General features: G+C 44.8%; 2 protein-coding genes across 2 annotated transcripts in view; one reads left to right on the top strand and one right to left on the bottom strand.

Moving 5' to 3' along the window:
- Nucleotides 1–1576, top strand: part of GRHPR (glyoxylate and hydroxypyruvate reductase) — a 14486-nt gene extending 12910 nt beyond the window's left edge. Inside the window, exon 9 of the mRNA XM_008074150.1 lies at nucleotides 1226–1576. Within this exon, the coding sequence (XP_008072341.1) occupies nucleotides 1226–1347 (122 nt within the window). The 3' untranslated portion in view covers nucleotides 1348–1576. The remainder of the gene's footprint in view (nucleotides 1–1225) is intronic.
- A 1467-nt stretch (nucleotides 1577–3043) lies between these two features.
- ZBTB5 (zinc finger and BTB domain containing 5) overlaps nucleotides 3044–21962 on the bottom strand; it is a 27340-nt gene continuing 8421 nt past the window's right edge. The window contains exon 2 of the mRNA XM_008074149.1: nucleotides 3044–7695. Within this exon, the coding sequence (XP_008072340.1) occupies nucleotides 5658–7691 (2034 nt within the window). The 5' untranslated portion in view covers nucleotides 7692–7695 and the 3' untranslated portion in view covers nucleotides 3044–5657. The remainder of the gene's footprint in view (nucleotides 7696–21962) is intronic.

Genomic DNA, 21962 nt, shown 5'->3' with positions numbered 1-21962 from the left:
CCAGGTGGGTCTTGAACCCATGGGCTCAGGCAGTCCACTCACCTCAGCCTCCCAAAGTGCAGGATTACAGGCTGAGCCACCGTTCCCGGCTCTGTTACAATGACTTTATACCTAGTTAATGCTTTATATTAAGTTCTGTTCATAGCTGGGCATGGTGGCACATGCATGTAGTTCCAGCTACTTGGAAGGCTGAGGCAGGAGGATTGCCTGAGCTCAGCAGGTCGAGGCTGCAGTGGCCATGAATGTGCCACTGCACTCCAGCCTGGGTGATGGAGTGAGACTCCAACTCAAAAAAAAAAATTCTGTTCAGATAGCTGGTGTAGTTTCTGGCTCCAGATTGAGTGGTCAGGGCCTCAGGTGTCTAGGCTGGTCCCGATCCTTTATTTAGATTCTGGAATGGAAACCCAAACAGAAGATCTTTAACCGTGCTGCCCAGTGAATGCTCCCATTCACTGCTGCCCTTGGAAACTTTACTGTCCCTGCCCTGCACCCCAGCCTGCAAGGAACATTAGCTGTGAAGCCAGGGCTGCTGCCCACAGCCGAGAAAACTGGTCCCACCCTCCCAAGGCCTGGGAAGTCAGCTCAGGGCCCCAGGTACTGCTTCAAAAGGCAGTTTCTTGCTTTTGTTTTTTAAGAGACAGGGTCTCACTATGTTGCCCAGGCTGACTTTGAACTCGTGGGCTCAAGCGACCCTCCCACCTCAGCCTCCCAGGCAGCTGGGGCTACAGGTGTGCAACACTGTGCAATTCTTTGGGGACAAGTAGCTTCAGCTGCTCTGCAGTGAGGCCAGCAGGGGCTATGCTGCCAGCATTTCATCTTGAAATGATTTCTGTGGATAAAAAGCCCTGTGGCCCTGTGGCATCATTCAGGGGTGCAGATGTGGGGTGGCCAGTGCTAAACTCCGAAGCAAGATTGACACCTAGGGTCACCATCTGTTAACTGAAGGGTGGGTCTAGAGTGACTCCAAGACCCCTCCTGGCCCTGACATTCTTGCATTTAGGATACAGGTCTGTTGTTACACTTGTGACTGGGTTTCCATCACCCAGAGTCCTTTTATTGTTACTCTGAACCTTAGGACCCGGGGAGTGGAGCGTTTAGTGACAGGAGAAAAGGCATAGCAATCATGAAGCAGGTTCTTGATATTCTTTCTGGCAAACCCCAGCCACAAGACAGGAGCCCAGTTTAAGGCTTCTGAGCCCCCCTTACCTCTCTCTCGTCTTTCCAGTGATCCTGCCCCACATCGGTAGTGCCACCCACGGAACTCGCAACACGATGTCCTTGCTGGCTGCTAACAACTTGCTGGCTGGCCTGAGAGGGGAGCCGATGCCCAGTGAACTCAAGCTGTAGCCAAAAGGGGGAGGGGACATCGAGGGCTGGGAGGCAAACAGTACCTTGGTGCTCTGCCGGATGCGCCCAGGCTTTATTTGGACCCACAGGCGGGAAGCCAAGGAAAATGCCTGTTCTGTCCTGATTCTGTGAGGGAACACTGGTGCTGATAGATGTGCTTGTCCCCTTTGTGGTTAGACACACCTGAGTCAGAGTGTTTAATTCTGTTATTAAATAATTATCTTAAAGACCGTCTCAGCCTGTGACTGGGGGAAGCTAACAAAAAGCATTGAGCTGGGTCTGGTGGCGCTGCACAGCTGGGGAAGCTGAGGTCAGAGATCACTTGAGCCCAGTTCAAGGTTGCAGTGAGCTATGATCACACCCCTGCACTCCATCCTGGGCATCATTCAGGGGTGCAGGGTTGTTGGTGCTAAACTCCTAAGCAAAACTGGCACCTCGGTTCACCATCTGTTTGTTTTTTTTTTGAGTTGGAGTCTCACTCCGTCACCCAGAGTGGAGTGCAGTGGCCACTCCCGGCCACCGCAGCCTCGACCTGCTGGGCTCCGGCGATCCTTCTGCCTCAGCCTTCCAAGTAGCCGGAACTACAGGTGCGCGCTACCATGCCTGGCTAATTTTTTATTTATTCTAGGGACCAGGTTTCAACAAGTTGCCTGGGCAGCTCTCGAACCCGTGGGCTCAGGCAATCCACTCACCTCGGCCTCCCAAAGTTCTGGGATTACAGGCTGAGCCACTGAGCCCGGCCTAGTTCACCATTTGTTAACCAAGGGCGGGGGGTCCAGATTGGCTTCAAGACCCCTCCTAGCCCCAACATTCTTGTATCTAACAAAATAAAAAAAGGGCAACCCCCTTGGGTCCCCTCCCACTCTGGGAGCTTTTCTTTCCTCTCAAATCCTGCTTTCTCAAAATAAAAAGAGCATCTATTTACCCCTTGTAAGTCAGGACATCCTGTGATCTGCTTCCCACCTCAGCCCTCACCCCAAGCATTTCCATTATTAGTACTGTCCAAACTACCTAACTCTTCATCCTCTATGCCCAAATTCCTTCACTTGTCCCTCACCAAGAATGGGACAAGGAGATCCCAGGTGTGACTGTGGCAATTGAGTCTGACATCAGGTTTTAAATTAAAGAGCACATACAATAAAGCAGAATTCATTGCAAGAAATAAAAACGAAGTAAAAGTACAACACTCTTACTTGTTTGATCCAGAGTAATTGGAGGTAGGTGGGTTTCTTCAGTTTAAAATTAGTCCCAGGGCCAGGCACGATGGCTCATGCCTGTAATCCCAGCAATTTGGGAGGCCGAGGTGGGAAGGTTGCTTGAGCCCCAGGAGTTCAAGTCCAGCCTGGGCAACATAGTGAGACCTTGTCTCTACAAAAAATAAGCTTTTTAAAATCACCATCTCACCCACTTCTCCCCAAATCAGCCACTATTGACTATTGCCAATGCCCTGTTCTGATCTCAAGGAATCTGCTTCCAGCTCTTCCCTACAGCCAAGCCAGACTGGCAAATGGAGTTTCCAACTTGAGAGACAGGTCCAGGCAGCAGCGCAAGATTAGGCAGACGCTCTGAGAGCAACTGGGTGGACTGGGAACAAAACTCGCGTGTCCATAGACAAAAGGCGGGGGAGGTGGAAGGGAATAATTTAAGGAGAACAACCAGTAATTGCTATTAACAGCACTGTTTTCTCGGAGACTTGCTTTTTTAATTAAATAATTTTATTATATGTATTTAAGGTATATAACAATGTTATGGACAACATACGAGGCTTGCTTTTAAAAAAGTACTAGTCAAAGTGGGGCTAGCAGAGAAAGAGACACTACCCTTTTTGGTTTCAACTTTAATAAACCAAGCAAAATAAAAACACATATTTGGAGGCATGAATGTGACAAATTTTTTATTTCAAAATCTTAAATTGTGACCAGCATAGCACCACTGACATGGGTGCCTTCATAGAACTTTAGGATCCGATCACCAGAAAAGAGTCTACATGATCATGCCAGGCCAATTAAGGCTAACCAATCAAAACTTCAGGTACCCAACCAGTTATAATCCAGGTAGAACCTACAGTTCACAGGAACCCTGGGACTGGTTTTCCAGGGAACCTTGACGTTATGTTTTAAGTGCTACAGCACGTACGAGGACACTGGCCCACAGCTTGCTTCTCACATGTAGAAACTGATTTGACATAAGAGGTAGATGAGAGATTCCAGGTTCCATCTAGCAATGGAGAGGCAAGGCTCCAGCATGTGTCAGAGACAACCCCCAAAGCAAAATGTCTGCTAACATGTGAGTGGAGGTGAGGGCACAGGCTCCTGGCACCGCCTCCTTAAGATGGAAGGGAAGGAGCACCACGCTGCTCTGCCCATGCCACTGGCTCCTCTCCCTGGGCCCAGGTAGGGCCTCTCTCATTCTCCAGGCTGACACACCTGAGCCCCCAGATCAACCTCCTCACAAGACGTCCCTACATCGTGTGGAGGGGTGGCTGTGGCATCTCCTCACACTGTGTCAGAACATGGACTGCCCACAATGAGTCATAGGAACTGAATGTCCCAGGTAATCCCCTACACTCCAAGGGGCTCTTTCCCACGTCTACTCAAAAGAAATCGCAGATATCCCTATTGGTTTTCCTGCCTGGGAATCAGTTCATGGGAGATGGAAAGCCCCTCTGGGAAGTTATGGATTCATCCACAGATGTACAACTGCACACATTAGATTAAGAGAACACACGCTAATTTTTGTTTTAGACTACACATAAATACTTAGCTTTCTAAACACAAGAATGGAATAATTCCTCTAAATTATGCACAATGGTTTGGTATTTCTAAAAAAGCTGGATCAAAAAATAAAATGAACTCATGTTCATGCATGAATTAGACTGAGTTCATGAATCCTACAAAGATACATTAACCTGTGCTAGTCTCCTGGATGCACATAAGCCAAAGCTTGGCCTAACATAGGTGCCACTAACAGCCTTGCTGGCACAGTGTCAGAGGACAGCAAAGTGGCACTGGGGAAGTGAGCCGGCGGGCCCACAGTGACCCAAATGCCTCTCCAACAGTCTCAGATGCTACCCGCTACACGGCATAGCCTGGCTATGCCATGGGCTGCCTAATTCTCTTACGGAGCCTGGAAAATATCCACGACCACTGCTACTTTTGGATTTCAAACAATTTTCAACATTCAGTATTGGACTAGGGAAACAACAATAAAAGTTGAGGGTCTATACTGCTGGAGTACAGTATATAACAGTAATAATGGGAGAGGGGTGGCATTTTTGGTTAGTCTGTAATTGAAAACAGTAATCTAGGCCTGGAGAGACTCCACTTGGGGCATGGGAGTGTGAAGAAATGAAGCAGAGCTTGTCCTCGGGTACGATGTGTCAGCCTGGACTGGCCCTTGACGTCTGGATGGAGCAAGGGGTAAATGTGCCAAGAAAGACCCCACAAAACATGACCCCACATCATCAGAACAAAGACAAACACAAGCTCTTTTGTGACTTCCTAACATGGAACTGTAACATCTGTGATACAAGTTGGTTAAAATACTGCTAAACAGCACATACAGGAACAATATCCTACTTGTCACTCTCTACAAGCACATACTCCATTTACAACTGTTTTTAAAACCAGAAAAAACTGTTAAAACATCTATCCAACAGTGATGTATTCAAAAGTATATACACCTAATAGTCCAAGAGAATGCTTTCTCTGGACACAGTGTCAGCACCATCAAAGTGCAGTGTCTGTGACTGCAAATCAGACAAAAATAAAAAATACAGTACTTTCTGAGGCCTAGGACTAGCTCATGATACACTTTAAAGCATTTGTGGCAGACAGGCATGTCCTCAAGGGCCTTCCTTTTAGACAGGCACCAAGTCGCCACTGGTTACACATAAGTGCTTTTTGCATCACTGTACAGTGATATAATATTCCCATCAGAGGGTTTAGGAGATTTAATTAAATCCTTCACAGAGTTTTACAAAAATTGCTAAAAAAATTTTTTTGCACTTCTATTTTTAAATTTTTAAATGTGCCACTTTTAACAACATCAATTACAAACTACTTTCTGACTGCATTACTCAACCCTAAGGAAGAACTTGCTTTCAGGGACTGCATCCCTCTCCCAAGGCGTGCACTTCATTCAGAAATGCAGCAGCATAAATGCTACACGTGTCAGTTCTCCACTTATCACGCTGAAATTTGCAATAGCCACCGGGCAGCCTGAAGCTTCAACCCCAATGGCATTAACTGCTTACCAAAAGAGAGTCAGTCCTACAACTGGCCTCTGCATTGTCTCGTGAGGACAAACGGCTAGAGCAAAGTGCTGGGAAGATTGCTGCTCTGCCAGCGCAGGCAGGTAGTCTTCGAGTGTTTATACAGGTGGCTGGACTGACTGAACCTCTTGCCACACTTCAGGCAGGCGTAGGGTTTTTCACCTGTGTGAACACGGATGTGCTTCTTGCAATCTGTCAAAGTCAGAAAAGTTTTGCAGCAGATTTTGCAGGCATACTTGCGAGCTCCCTCCACAACCAAAACATTGTGCTCTGATAAGGCCTTCTTGCACTTGGACAGGACATCAGCAGATGCCCTGGTCAACTGTGGAGGGCCAGGCTGGGAAGGATGGCCATTTTCAAAGGAGGATGTGGCGCCATTCATCATTAGCTGGGAACTGGCAGAGTTTTCTGGGATCTGTGAGCTCCTGACAGAAGTTACAACTGGCATTTTGGGAGCTATGCGGCGGTAGTATGGAAAGTTACTGGCTCCTCCCCTTGGGGAACCTATCATTACCCGGGAGAAGGAGGAGTGGAGGCCCAAACCAGACCTGGAAAAATCCATCCCAAACTGTTCTCCTCCTTGGTAGCCTGAAGTCTGCACGCACGGCAGGCCCATCACCTCCTGCATAGGCCTAACGAAGTGGGAGTCTGCAGGTTCACTAAATGGGTTCTCCACATGGGAGCCAGCAGCAGAGGAGGGCCCGCCCGCAGGCCCAGCTTCAGGACTCAGCAAATAAGGGGCCTCGCTCTCCAGCCTGCAGTCACTAGTGGTGTTCGGGATATTATCATCATTGTTCTGATTTGCACTGAAGTTGCTTCCTCTGCTCTTGTTAAGAAAATTTGAAATACTAAAAGTGGACTTATGCTCTAGGTTATTTGTGACTTCCAAAATGTGGATGTCACCTACCCTATCCGTGCTAGACTGGGGATCTGAAAAACTCCGATCACTGCTTTCAGGGCTGAGGTCTATCTTCTCGGCACTGACCACAACTCCTTCCACTTCCACAGACTCACTGCCTTCTGCTTGTGAGGTCACATCGCTCACTTCATCCTGAGGCTCAGGTGAGCTCAAGGGCTCGGATTTGACCACCACCCTCATGTGCTCCTTCTCACCAAGGCCAACTTCAGGATTGTCACATGGAAAGCCACTTTTCTCTGTTGCAGCATCCTGATCAAAACTAGTTTCAACCTGAGTTGCACGCGAGGCCATGGACAACTGTGCCATGTTGTTGCCACTGTTGTCAGACTGGCTGGGCACCTGGGCATCTTCTTGAGCGCCGAAAGACTGGTCAAACATGATAGCACCGTCTTCTTGGTTGTCGGTCATCCCGTCGGCTTTCGGATTATCCACAATTTTCAGAGAATCTGGGGAAAAGAACTCTTCCCGAGGATGGACCCCTGAAGGCCCGCTCTCTGGAGTAACAGCTGAAATGGCAGACTCATCCATGGAGGGCCGGAGGCGTTGCCTGGCTCGCTCCTCTGCAGACTGCTTGCGCTTGTGAAGGCGTCTCATGGGGAAGGGCGTCCGCTGGTCCAGGTTATTGCGCATGGAGGAGCTAATGGGGGCTGGCTGCTCCTCACCGCTCTGGCTAGAATTGAGTGCTGAACTCACGATGCTTAGTCCCAGCTGCTGTAGCATAAAGGAGCGCTGCATGCGGGCGCTCTGCTCCTGAACGCGCTCACTGGGGGGAGACATGGGCAGCGTCCTTGTCGTTAGGTAATGTTTACACGCCTTAACAACAGAGTTCAAATGCAGGTGAGAGGCTGCCAATAAGACATCCATAACATTGCTCTCCCCCAGCATGAGGGTGGAGGTATACATCATGTCAATCAGTGCAGCAAAGGCCTCTGCTGTCACTACCTCGCTATCCAGCTGGATCATATTCATGGTCTGATCTCCCTCTGCCACTGAGAACAGGGCTCGGAAATGTGTGCTGCATGCTGCCAGCACAGAGCGGTGGGCTTTAAAGTGTCTGTTCCCCACTACAATGACACAATCACAGAGCTGCCCATGAAGTCTCTGGTAGTTCAGCTGCTGGAAGATCTGTTCAAAGTGACCAGGAAAATCCATGATCCTATATGAAAACAAAGAAAGAAAAGTGTTAAGATGTAGAAAAGCTTAAGTCAAAGTCAGAACACAAAGGGTATGATAAAAAGAGAGGTGTGGGTGGTCAAGCTTGGACCATTTGCAACTTGTGATGATGGGCACATACAGTAAGAATTGTCAGATAAGGAACAGATGTCAATTCATCCATCAGCCCAGGAAGCATGCACACATATGGGCTTAGGTATTGGCTGTTTACAGGTTCCCTTCACTCTTCATATGACCCACTGGTAACACGGAGGGTCTGTGTTAGTAAAGACCAGCACGTGGGTGATGGCATATCCATTCCACAGAAGTTTGTTAGAGTTCTGCATTCCCTAAGGACAGTGAATGAATGCCAAGAAATTCCAAATAATCTTCACAAACTTAAATAAGAAAAAAAAGCCAGGTGCGGTAGCTCATGGGTTTGAGACCAGTCTGGGCAACTTGGCGAGATCTGGTCTCTACAATAAATTTCAAAAATTTAGCTGGGCATGGAGGCGCACGCCTGTGGTTCCAGCTACTTGGAAGGTTGAGGCAGAAGGATCACCTGAGCCCAGCAGGTCAAGGCTGCAGTGGCTGTGAGCAAGTCACTGTATTCCAGCCTGGGCAACAGAGTATGACTCTGAATAAAAAAAAAAAAAAGGAAAAGAGAAAAGAGGGCAGATGAGTGGGAAAGATTTTCAGTTATAAATGGCAGAAGATTGCACACACACATTTACTCCCTACTGATTTCCTGAAACCCCATCAAAAATACACTAAAGTTTTTTGTTTTGTTTTTTCATTTTTGAGTTGGAGTCTCACTCCATCGCCCAGGCTGGAGTGCAGTGGCACACTCATGGCCACCCCAGCGTTGACCTGCTGGACTCCAGCAATCCTTCCGCTTCAGCCTTCCGAGTAGCCGAACTCAGGCATGTGCTACTATGCCCGGCTAATTTTTTGAGCTTTATTGTAGAGATGAGGTCTTGCCAAGTTGCTCAGGCTGTTCTCGAACTGTGGGCTCAGGCAATCCACTTACCTTGGTCTCCCAAAGTGCTGGGATTAAAAGTTTGAGCCACCGCGCCTGGCCTGTTGTTGTTTTAAACCCTCAAGAAAAAAAAAAATGGAAAAGACTTCAATAACATTTTGGAAGATGGAGAGCAGCAGGTGAATGAGTCCTAACTGACTTAGCACACCCACAAAGCAAAAATCCTAAATTGGCAGTGGAGAAAACCACCTGATATATAAACTCTCCTCTCAAAGGCTCAGGTACTGATAGCCTAAGTGATGGGGAATTAGAGTGAAAGTGTGACTAAGACAGGAGGCCTGACTGAAAGTCTATCCAATAAACAGAAAGAAAAAAAAATCATAGACACAGAAATTTTTTTTTTTGAGTTGAAGTCTCACTCTGTCGCCTAGGCTGGAGTACAGTGACACACTCACAGCCACCCCAGCATCAACCTGCTGGGTTCCAGTGATCCTTCCACCTCAGCCTTCCAAGTAGCTAGAACTACAGGCACATGCTACCACGCCCAGCTAATTTTTGATTTATTGCAGAGACGAGATCTCGCCAAGCTGCCCGTGCTGGTCTTGAACCCACGGGCACAGGCAATCCACTTGCCTTGGTCTCTCAAAGTGCTGGGATTACAGGCTGAGCCACTGAGCCCAGCCAGAAAAGATAAATTTATAGAAAACAGATTATGGTTACTTGGGGCTGAGGGTGGCATTGGGGAATAAGTGCAAATGGGAAGAGGGAATTTTTGGGGTGGAGAGTGACAGAAATGTTCTACAATTTAATTGTGGTCAGAGTTACACAACTCATAAATTTGTTAAAAATATTTGAATTGAGGGCAAGTGTGGTGGCTCATGCCTGTAATCTCAGCACTTTGAGGCTGAGGTGGGAGGACTGTTTTAAGTCAAGAGTTTGAGACCAGTATGGGCAACGTAGCAAGACCCCTTCTCTAAAAAATATTTTGAATGGGACTAAAACATGGGCTTTATGGTAGGTACATTATACCTCAAGAAAGCACAAAATTATACCTCCATATAAAAAAATGAGAAAGAGGCCAGGCTCAGTGGCTCAGCCTGAAATTCCAGCACTTTGGGAGGTCGAGGTGAGTGGATTGCCTGAGCCCGCAGGTTTGAGACCTGCCTGGGCAACTTGATGAGACCTCATCTCTACAATAAATCAAAAATTAGCCAGGCATGGTAGCACGCACCTGTAGTTCCAGCTACTTGGAAGGTTGAGGTGGAAGGATCACCGGAGCCCAGCAAGTCGAGGCTGCAGTGGCCGGGAGTGGCCACTGCACTCCAGTCTGAGTGACAAAGTGAGACTCCAACTCAAAAAAAAAAAGAGAAAGAAAAACAAAAGATGAACAAGCTTGAACCAAAGCCATTTTTTCAGAGTCCATTTTGAACTGTTGGGCTGCTATTAAACTAACTAACCTGTTTAGAATATATCTTTGAGCCGGGCTTGGTGGCTCAGCCTATAATCTCGCGCCTTGGGAGGCTGAGGTGAGTGGATTGCCTGAGCCCGTGGGTTCGAGACCTGCCTGGGCAACTTTGTGAGACCTCATCTCTACAATAAATCAAAAACTTAGCCGGGTATGGTAGTGTGCGCCTGTAGTTCCAGCTAATTGGAAGGCTGAGGCAGAAGGATCGCCGGAGTGCAGCAGGTCGAGGCTGCGGTGACCAGGAGTGGCCACTCCACTCCAGTATGGGCGACAGAGTGAGACTCCGACTCAAAAAAAAAAGGAATATATCTTTGATAGCCAGGCATGGTGGCTCACGCCTGTAATCCCAGCACTTTGGAAGGCAGAGGTGAGAGGAATACCTGAGTTCAGGGGTTGAAGACCAGCCTGGGCAACTTGGCAAGACTTCATCTCCCCAGTAAATCACAAAAATTAGCAGGGCGTGGGGGTACACGTCTGTGATTCCAGCTACTTGGAAGGCTGAAGCAGAAGTATCATCTGAGCCTAGCAGGTCGAGGCTGTGGTGGCTGTGAGCATGCCACTGCACTTCAGCCTGGGCAACAGTGAGATTCCGACTTAAAAAAAGAATATATCTTTGATGATATTAAGAAACAATTGTTTTTTTCCCTGAGTTTTGATAATGATGTGATTTTTTAAAAAGAATACTTTTTAAAGATAGAAATATTTACAGAAGAAATGATATGACGTCTGAGATTTAATTCAAAAGTTTATTTTGTGTATTTGAAATTTTTCATAATAAAAAGTTAAATTTAAAAAGGAGGAAAAAGAGGAGCTCACAGTGGCCTATGACTGATCCCTTTCCAATGCTGAGTTGGAACCAATGACCTCTGGACTCACTGAAAACAAGAACTTACTTATTTTCATCCAAGAAACTGTTGCACTTCTTCCAAGGAACTATGTGACTGCTGATTTAGAGCCTCTATCCTGACTAGAGTTGGTGACAGAACCTCATTAAATGGGTAGAAAACAGGGCCAATAACCCCAAAGAGGCACTCCTGGTGCCCCCTGCTCACAGGCTCTATAGAAGCTGCATGAAAACTCTGTCTCTCCCTCTCCAGAGAATGAACCTCTGGTCTTCTGGGATGGGGGTTAGGTCGAATGTAATGGCTCAACTCCAGGATACAGACGTATGCAGACTGAGTATCTAATGTGCCTGGTACTGGGGATAATATGATCAACAAGAAGATCCAATCCCTGCCCTCAGGGGGAATAAACTAATAAACAGTCAAGTTTATTAACTGGGGAGTCCCTCCAATAAAGTATTGTAAGTGCTATGATAAGTCTAAGATACAATAGGAGACAAGAAGGGGCAGCTGCCTCTGACAGGGGTGGGCAGCGGGGAAGGCCTGTGAGGGCAGGGAGGAGAACCTTCAGTTTCCTGCAGGGTTTGGAGGCTGAACCAGAGCGAAAGACACCAGGCGAGACCCAGTGGCTGGGATCAGTCTACACCAAAAATCAGCTCTATGCTAAAATCAGATTAGCAGCCAGGCTCCTATCTCCCAAGGACAGTGGAGATACCTCTCTGGGGAAACTGAAGTTTGGGAGTCCCTCTAATAAAACACTTGGGTCTCTATCTAATTTCCCTATGGTGAAACTCACTCATCCTCAGGGCCCACCCATCCGCTCAGTTTCTAATCAGTTTGTGCTTTACTCTTAAATATGAACAATTAAATAGCACCACAAACTGGAAGAAAAAGACCTCTAACATAAAAGACAAAACCCCTAACAAATGGGAAAAAAGGATTTGGAAGAAACAATGTAGAGGGGAAAAAAAAAAACACTAAAGAAAAAAAATACCTATAATTAACATCCTCAGAGATAGAAGATACCACATCCATGAAACAAGATATTTCTTTTTTTAAAAGAGAAATATTAAAGGAACACAAAAGTCACTGGAAATTTAAAATAGGGGAAAAAATGTAGCTAGGCATGGTGACTCACTTGTGCAATCCCAGCACTTAGGGAGGCCAAGAGAGGATTGCTTGAGCCCAGGAGTTCAAGACTGCCTGGGGAACATAATGAGATCTCGTCTCTACAAAAAAATAAAAATAAAAAAATTAGCTGCACATGGTAGTGCACACCTGTAGTACCAGCTACTTGGGAGGCTGAGGCATAAGGATATCCTGAGCCCAGGAAGTTGAGGTTGTGGTGAGCTGTGAGTGTGCCACTGCCATCAGAGCGAGATACTGACTCAACAAAAAAAAAAAAAAAAAAAAAAAAAAAAAAAGCCAGGCCTGGTGGCTCAAGCCTATAATCCCAGCACTTTGGGAGGCGGAGGCGAGAGGACTGTCTGAGTCCAGGGTTCAAGACTAGCCTGGGCAACTTGGTGAGACCTTGTCTCTACAACAAAACAAAAAATTAGCTGGGCGTGGTGGCACACACCTATAGTTCCAACTACTTAGAAGGCTGAGGTGGAAGGATCGCCTAAGCCCAGCAGTTCAAGGCTACAGTGGCTGTGAGTGTGACACTGAGATTCTGATTCAAAAAAAAAAAAACAAAAAACTGAGACTACATGTGTGTGCCATTACATCCAGCTAAATTTTCCCTCTATTTTAGAGGTGGGGTCTTGCTATGTTGCCCAGGTTGGTCTTGAACTCCTGGCCTAAAGTGATTCTCCCAAGTAGCTGGAATTCCATCACGAGCCATCACACTGGCTCAGAGGCAACACTTTGAAGAAATTTTCCCAGGGCCCAGAGACCTTTGAGAAGAGGCTACTACTCTGAGTTAGTTTAACATGATCCCAACAAAGACAGAGGTTTAAATATTGGAAGGCAGGGTAAACAGTGCATATAATCTTAATTCCTCATTAGCCTTGATAACCTCAGTCCTTCACTAGGTTTCCTATCATAGTCCTTAAGATCAACTCAAGTTTTCCAAGCTCTTGGATACCTAGAACTTCCTGCCATGCCTTGTTGGCAGGCCATCTTCAGAGCAACACAGAGGATAATATCTCCATTGTAACTACAAATCTTCTACCTTGGAAAAGTGGGACTCACAATTTGTAGCCTATCCAAATGTGAAGAAGGTGTTCAAAAGGTTCTGCTGGGTGCGATGGCTCATGTCTGTAATCCCAGCACTTTGGGAGGCCGAGGCCAGAGGATTGCCTGAGCCCACTGGTTCGAGACCAGTCTGGGCAACTTGGTGAGACCTCATCTCTACAATAAGTCAAAAACTTAGCGGGGCATGGTGGCGTACACCTGTAGTTCCAGCTACTTGGAAGATTGAAATGCAAGAATCGCCTGAGCCCAGCAGGTCAAAGCCTGGGTGACAGAGTGAGACTCTGACTCAAACAAACAAACAAAAAGATGCTGGCTGCTGCAAATGACAAATGCCCACTACAGTATCCCTCTGACAAATAGGACCCCTCTACATATATGTAATGTGCAGGTGACTTGGGAAATGCAGTTTTACTGAGTAAGAGGTGACCATCCTGGAAATGAAAGAAAGAACCAAAACAGAAGGACAAATGAGTTGGTATTGTATTGTACAGGTGTACAGGCAGTGTAGACATCTTCAACTAGTACTACTGTGACATGGCTGTTGCTAAGGAACTATGGTAAATTTAAAAGAAAAAGAAAACTCTATGAAAATCAAAACTGGGAAAATTTAAAAATATTTATTTAACTTATTTTTATTTTTTTATTTTTTGAGTTGGAATTTCACTCTGTCGCCCGGGGATGGGGTGCAGTGGCATGCTCACGGCCACCTGAGCGTCAACCTGCTGGGTTCTAGCGATCCTTCAGCCTCAGCCTTCCAAGTTTCCAGAACTACAGGCGCGCACTATCATGCCCAATTATTATTATTATTTTTTTTGAGTTGGAGTCTTAGTCTGTTGCACAGGCTGGGGTACAGTGGCATGCCCCTAGCCACTGCAGCCTCGACCTGCTGGGCTCAGGCAGTCCTTCCACCCCATCTTTCCAAAGAGCCGGAACTACAGGCGTGTGCCACCACACCTAGCTAATTTTTTAATTTATTGTAGAGATGAGGTCTCACCATGTTGCCCAGGATGGTCACGAACCCGTAGGCTCAGGCAATCCTCTCGCCCTGGCCTTTCAAAGTGCCGGGATTATAGGCTTGAGCCACCGTGCCTGGCCCTATTTAACTTATTCTAAAAGAATAAACAATTACAAGTTAACATAAATTTCTTACAAAAAAATACATTTTCAGAATAGGTAACAGGAGTGGCATTGGGTTTATTTTGCACTAACAGAAGACAACTGGATTCTCATATTTGTTTCTGCATATCACAAAGTCTCTGGAAAGCTCCAATGTATACTCATGAAAGAATGAGTAAAAAAAAGCAAGTACGGCTTTGCATCATTATGAAAAGTTTTGACCTCACAGAGCCCTTGAAAAAGTCTCAGGGGTCCCATGGCTCCCTGGACCATAAGTTCAAAACTGCTGATCTAACGAAAATTGGTAACTATATTGAGGAGATGCAGGAATGAGGAATGTGCACTGACACACATAAAGCAAAATATGAGGACAAATTAATAAATTCATGAAGAACAAAGGTCTTATCTCTATCCAAGGGGATATCAAGAGATAATGACTAAGCTGAAAAATTAAGAATGCGCTCCAGCATGTCATTTAATATACACATATAAATACCAAAAGAGTTAACTAAGAGTTGAAAGTGGTTATCTTAGGGAAGAGAAAATGGGGGAGCAGGGAGGCTAAGGCCTGATGTTTGTCTTAACAAATCTTTTGGAACGACTCATTTTTTAGAAAAAATTGTCAAAGAATTAGTCCCCCTTAAAAAGCATCAGTACCAAACAGTTTTATAGGAAATATCTATCAAATGTTATGAAGGATTATTCTTATATTATTTAACCACTTTAGAATAGAAAGCTTCCTATGATGCAATATTAAAATAAAGTTATTGTATCACATTCCAAGCAATACAATTAAACACAGTAAATACTGACCAAGCTTCCTAAATGGATCAGTAAGAATGATTCATGCACACTGAAGGGCATCCTAGTGCTATGACTGCACTGAATAAATTGTAAGACAAGCTATTTAATATCCAGCATAACTCAATTAAGGTAAAAATGGAGCCGTGAGTTAAATCAAAGGAGAAATGCAGCTGACCTAACTAGCATCATTTTTAATATATGTTTTGGCCATCCCAAAGGACCGAAAGTCAATATTCCAAGAACAAGTTGGAAATAGCAATGTATTACTATGATGCTCAAAAGTGATTCCAAAGTCTATAAATATGAAGAAGGCTTAGATTCATACTGTCTTAATTAGGATTCCCCAGTAGCAGATCATGAAAGACTCAAATAGACATGCTTTATCAAGGAGGTGCTCCCAGGAGAGCAGGAAGGAAAGAAGCAAGGATATGATTTGGGGCAAAATTGCAGCCTTCGCCTGATCTAGCAGGGGAGCTCTGTAGTATAAATAAGGCCTCTGAGTTTGAGCTGCCTCAAGGCAAAGGTACTGGTGTTTCACAGCCTTGCATCAGTTAGTCAACAACTAAGGGCCTCCCCAGGGCAATGTAAACTGCCAGGCACTTCCAGTTCTCTGGACTCATGCACAAAGTGATGCCAGTCACCCAAAGACAGACCACAAAAGAGTCACAGATGCCAGCCATTAGAAGCAAAAACACACAGAAGCTACAGGATGGGTGCATGGAACCGATAAAAGGAACCAAAGGGATCTGGTCAGAGCTTGGCAGTATCTGCTACACACACACTAGATATTAAAGAATAAAGTGACATGGAACCATATGGCTAAATTGATGCTACTGTCTGTCAGTAAATGATATTTTTGAATATTTACATAATATAGGTTACACTCTTATTCCCCCCATCCTTGTCCCTTAGCCATTAGGTAAACAGAAAATCTCAATTCCTTTCTTTGATTCTAAGATGCCACTTTTAATGTTAAGAGGTCCATTGTAGCAAAAGTTGGTAAGTATTGTTTTAACACAAATCATTAACAAAATAATTTACCATGATATTTCTCAACTGAGCTTTCTGGCAAGACCAAAGAAATACAATTAATTTAGGTATTAAAATAGCTATAGTTAGCCGGGCATGGTGGCTCGTGCCTGTAGTTTCAGCTACTTGGAAGACTGAGATGGAAGGATCACCTGAGCCCAGCAAGTCAAGGCTGCAGTGGCTGTGAGCGTGCTACTGCACTCCAGCCTGGGCACCAGAGACTCTAACTCAAAAAAACCCCAAAAAACAAAACAACTATAGTTATGAGAGTCAATTAAGGCTCTGTAAGGCTCTGCAGTTACAAACAGCAGAACCCAACTCTGGCTAACTTGAACAAAAGATAATTAGAAGGCAATCTGAGGGCTCAAAGACTTGGGAGGCTAAAGAACCAGGCTTGGAAATGAACAACAATCAAAGGAGCTTTGAAGGACCAGGAAGCAAAGGTCACAGTGGCTCAATGGGAAGAACCTCCCTGAGGTACAGCCCTTTTAATAAATGGCCTCCAATAGTTCCTTCAGAAATAACATCACATGCTCAAGATTCAAAGTTTCAGGAGATCTCCTACATGCTGAACTTATCGACTCACCCACCACCACTCCTGACTGTGCTGGGGAAGCAACAAGGAAGGGTTTTTCTGTTTTTACATCTGTAGTAAAAGGCTAATTGCTAATTTATCCACTTAACAAGACTATACATAAAGGAAGTCAAGATAATTCACCAACATGGGTTCAGAGGGCTATGAGGAAGAATAAGAATGCCTGAAGGCTAAGGAGTGATACTAAATGATACATTAGGCAACAAAATGATCTGATCAATACAAGGACAACCCAAGAACTGCCATAGTTTAATTTATATTTCATGTTCCTTATAAAAACTAGTCACCTGAAATATGGCAATGTGTGCAGCAGATTCCATTTTCTGGGATGGCTGCCACATTAAACTCTTCCATCCTGTCTGCTTTCTTACAATGTGACACTGACACTCCTCTCATCAAGTGGTGAGGTCTGTGTTCACTCCCTTGAACATGGCAAAAGTTACACCATGTGACTTGTAGACTAGGACATAAAAGGAGACCCAGATTTCACCTGGTCTTTTGACTGGCTCTTGGAAGCCAGTCACTGTGCTGTGAGGAAGCCCTGCTAAAGCCTAGCTTACAGTTAGCATCTGCCTCCAGACACACAAGTGTGTCCTCAAGATGCCTTCAGCTATCTGACTACAACCACCTGACAGACCCCAAACGACAATCATCTCGCTGAGTCCAGTCAACCCCCAGAACTATTAGAGATGATGATTTTTGTTGTTTCAAGTCACTAAGTTTTCAGATTATCATACAGCAATAAGTAACTGCCAACAATGTGAAACGTGTTACCCCTTCCCCATAAATCATCATTCAAATTCTATCTCCAAGGGACATACCTTTTTTTATTTTTTGGTCAACTATATCTTCAGAGGAAATCATTTCCCACCCATTCTTATTCCACGTAGTGCAGATGGGACTGCCCCCAAATCCCTGAGTTCAGGAGCGGACAGAGGATCCAGGGAGGCCTGACTAACCTGGTACCCACTCTCTTTTGTTTCAAAGACAGGTATGTGACCCAAGTCATGCCAATTTGGGCCTGTCCAAGAAAACTTTTGCTGGTACTATCAAGAAAGAGACACTCTTTTCATCTAGATTACAAATTTGTGAGGGAGATATAAATCTAGCACTGAGAGTGATCATTTTTGCCTATCTGAGAATGAAGCCAACACAGAAGAAAGAAGTATCAAAGACAGTGTCCTAATGACATCAAGACCATGGAAGCCAGCTCTGACAGAAGTTAGCATCATCCTAGAACTTCTTTCTTAGTTTCATGAGCCAATGACTTCCCCTTTTACCTTAACCTGGCTTATGCTGGATCACCACCACACAGTCAAATATGAGGTTCAGATTACATTCCCCAGAAAAGACAAAAATAACAGTTGCCTCAAATTTTAAAACTTTTTAGATTTTAAAAGTTTTTTAAAAATTCAGTTTAGGAGATACATAATTTGCTACTCTCTGCTCTGATGAATGGGAATCATGAATCAAGGTCAATTGTTTTTTGTTGTTGTTTTTTTTGTTTTGAGTTGGAGTCTCACTCTGTCACCCAGACTGGAGTGCAATGGCCGCTCCTGGCCACTGCAGCCTCGACCTGCTGGGCTCCGGCGATCCTTCCGCCTCAGCCTTTCAAGTAGCTGGAACTACAGGCGCGCGCTACCACGCCCAGCTAATTTTTGATTTATTGTAGCAATGAGGTCTCATCAAGTTGCCCAGGCAGGTCTCGAACCCGTGGGCTCAGGCAATCCACTCACCTCGGCCTCCCGAAGTGCTGGGATTTCAGGCTGAGCCACCAAGCCCCGCCAAGGTCAATTGTTATTCAAAACTCTCAAGCAACTCTAGCAAAGTCAGAGGTTCAGTCTAAAAGCCCTAAGAGGGCTCATGCTGAGAAAGAGTTTTACCCAAAGCTGCCAGTCTGAAGCCTTCAAACCAAGGAAAAAAACTTCATGTCTCTCTTTTTTTTTTTTGTAATTTAAAGTGGGGTACAATTCAAGATTAGGTATACAAATAACCGTCGTACAGGTAAAGTTTGGGCCTCCCACTGGTCCCCACTTTGCCTGGTTTGAGATCAGGTACCCTTATTGATGTTGTGCCCTCCCCCCCCAATGTCTCTTTAAAAGGCTTTAAGATGTGACAATATTGCCCCGCATGGTGGCTCACACCTGTAATCCCAGCACTTTGGGAGGCAGAGGAGAGAAAATTGCCTGAGCCTAGAGGTTCCAGTCCAGCCTGGGCAACATGGCGAGACCTTGTCTCTATAATAAATCCAAAAACTTAGGTGTGGTGGTATGCACCTGTGGTTCCAGCCACTTGGGGAAGGCTGAGGCAGAAGAATCACCTGAGTTCAGCAGGTCAAGGCTGCAGAGGTTGTGAGCATGCCACTGGGCGACAGAGTGAGACTCTGACTCAAAAAAAAAAAAATGTCTTCAAGATGTGACAATGAGAGTCTATGTAGCTGAAGGAGATGTGCCAAACAATCTACCAATTTGTAACCATGTCTGATACAAAGATAATGTATAGTGGGATATTTGTTATCTTCAGGAACAAATATTTAGTAATTTCAAAACTAAATATAATTAAGAAAATATACTCACACTACTGCTCATAACATTAGCATGAATAACCAAAAGTTGACTGTTTTCTCAATAGATTTACTTTCCTAATAAAGCTTTACTTGGCCTAATAAAAAAGTTCATTTCTGTCCTAGGAGAAGAAACCAATTAACAGTACATTTTAAACTATTTGACTTCTATATTGACATACCCACATGTTTTTCAATAATATACTTAGTTCATAAAGAAAACTACACCCATACTCAAACATCATCTATCACCATATCAAGTGATTTGCTGTTTGTCTACCAGGCAGGATCTTTAATTGCCACCTGTAGAAAGTGACTTAGCACTCTAAGGAATTCTTAACATTCAATGTCCCTAATCTAGATTAAAAACCTGGCAGAAAAATAACTAAACAAAATGTTTCCTTCACTTGTAGAGATGATGTAGATAAAAATAAATGTCAGCGCAAAACCAGGCAAGGTCCCATTCAAGAGGCTAGGATTTATTTATTTATTTATTTATTTATTTTTGCGTCAGGGTCTTGCCCTGTCGTCCAGACTGGAGTACAATGGCACAATCATGGCTCATAGATTTCTGGGCCCAAGCGATCCTTCTGCCTCAGCCTACAGAGTATTTAGGACACCACACCAGGCTAATTTTTTTTTTATTTTATGTAGAGTAAAGGTCTCGCTATGTTGCTTAGGATGGTCTTGAATGCCTAGGCTCAAGCAATACTCCTGCCTCGCCCTCCCAAAGTGCTAGGATTTCAGGCGTGAGCCATTGTGCCTAGTCTAGAATAGGATTTTTGACAAGGCTCCATGTAAGGCAGAGTGGAGTCTTGGACATTCATCCATTGTTCTGATTTGACTAGCAAAGTGGGAGAAAGGGAAGGCTGAGGCAAGATAGGCACACAGTGCCCAGGGTTAACTCCAGATGCCAGATCAGTCAGCATGATTAATGTCACTGGTTCTGCTCTGTCACAGCTGAACAGATTAGGTCTAAAAACAGGGAAATTCATCAGTAACTAAAGGTGAGCATGACTGAGGAAGTAAGGTTAAATCCAGAAGCCCTTCCTATCTCACCCTGCCCTCCCACTCTCCCCACGTTGCCACCCTGTTTTCCAGTCCGAGATCCCTGGGGATGAACTGACCTAGAACTTCATAACTCAGTTTGAATAAGAAAAGATTGAGTGCCCTACTTATACAGGAAGAGCACACTAATGCTTTTTCTACTAAAACAGCTTGTTGAGGGCAAGATCTGTATTGTCCCGAAGTGCATTATATATAGCTCAGTAAATAATTTGTTGACTGAATTTTGCTGTAAACAGATAAAACACAACACCATTATGAAACACTCACTTTTCTGAGAATCTCAACTATCTCTAAAATCAGCCAAAAATCAGAAAGTTTCAGATTATCCAAAATAAAGATCAAAGCCTATGTATAAAATATTTCCTCATAGGAAAGTCCCTGAAGCCCTCACAAAGTCTTTTGCTTTAAACAAACAAAATTCAAGTGTTTCTAGTTCCCCAGCTTATTGAAGATGAGCAATAATAGCAACTCTAGAATTGAGGGCAAGAGGTGGCTGCTTAAATGAGGCAAGCTGACAGCTGTAAAAAGAGACAGCTGGACCCACTGAGACAGAAAAGAGGCCCCGCAGCTTGTAGCGGAGGAACTAGCTATATAGCCCAGGAGGACTCAATAGCCCATAAAGGTACTTGTGTATCTGGTATACAAATCCATTAGTCTGATGTGTTAAAGCGTTTGCTTTATTCAAAGTTAGGTGCTGTGGATCATAGAGTGTATGACATAGTACTAGCCGTCAAAGATTCTTAGTGGAAATAACACACATACACAAATAATCATATTACAAAGTAAAAAGCATTAAGTGCCACATAAGGTATATGCAACAGTCTGGGGAAGGCAACAGTTATTTCCAGCTTCATGGTGGCAATGGCAACAAAGTTAGGTTTTGGTTTGGATGAACTGAGAAAGTACATTCTAGGCAGAGGTAAATGTGGAAGGGGTTTAAGGTAGGGGAAGCAATGCATCCAGTTCGGTGGGAAAGCAGGTAAGGCTAGAAAGGTAGGTATTAGACAATAAATGCTTAACTGACGTTAATGATTACCACAGACATCAGAAAGGTTAACCACAAAGCACATAATTTTGAACTAAAGATTGTAATTAATGTTCAGGTAACTTTAATGAAAAATATTTGAAAAAAATACTTGCACTTTGGGAGGCAGAGGTGATAGGATTACCTGAGCCTATGGGTTTGAGACCAGCCTGGGCAACATGGCGAGACCTTGTCTCTGAAATAAATAAAAAAAATTAGCTGGGCGTGGTGGCGCATGCCTGTGGTTTCAGCTATGTGTAAGGCTGAGGTGAAAAGATCACCTGACCCTAGCAGGTTGAGGCTGCAGTGGCCATGAGTGTGCCACTGCACTACAGCCTAGGCGACAGAGTGAGACTCTGACTCCAAAAAGAAAAAAATATATATATACCACTTGTGGACCGGGTACTCACGCCTGTATTCCCAGCACTTTGGGAGGGCGAGGAGGAAGGATTTCTTGGACCCAGAAATTCAAGACCAGTATAGGCAACATAGCGAGGCCTAGTCTCTCTACAAAAAAAAAAAACAAAAAAAAATTAAGCCGGGCTCGGTGGCTCAGCCTGTAATCCCCCGCCTTTGGGAGGCTGAGGTGA

The sequence above is a fragment of the Carlito syrichta genome, unplaced genomic scaffold, assembly GCF_000164805.1.
Source record: "Carlito syrichta isolate Samal-C Ts95f unplaced genomic scaffold, Tarsius_syrichta-2.0.1 Scaffold316346, whole genome shotgun sequence".
NCBI lineage: Eukaryota > Metazoa > Chordata > Mammalia > Primates > Tarsiidae > Carlito > Carlito syrichta.
Note: the sequence above shows the minus strand (reverse complement) of the source record. Positions and strands in the feature narration are given on the sequence as shown.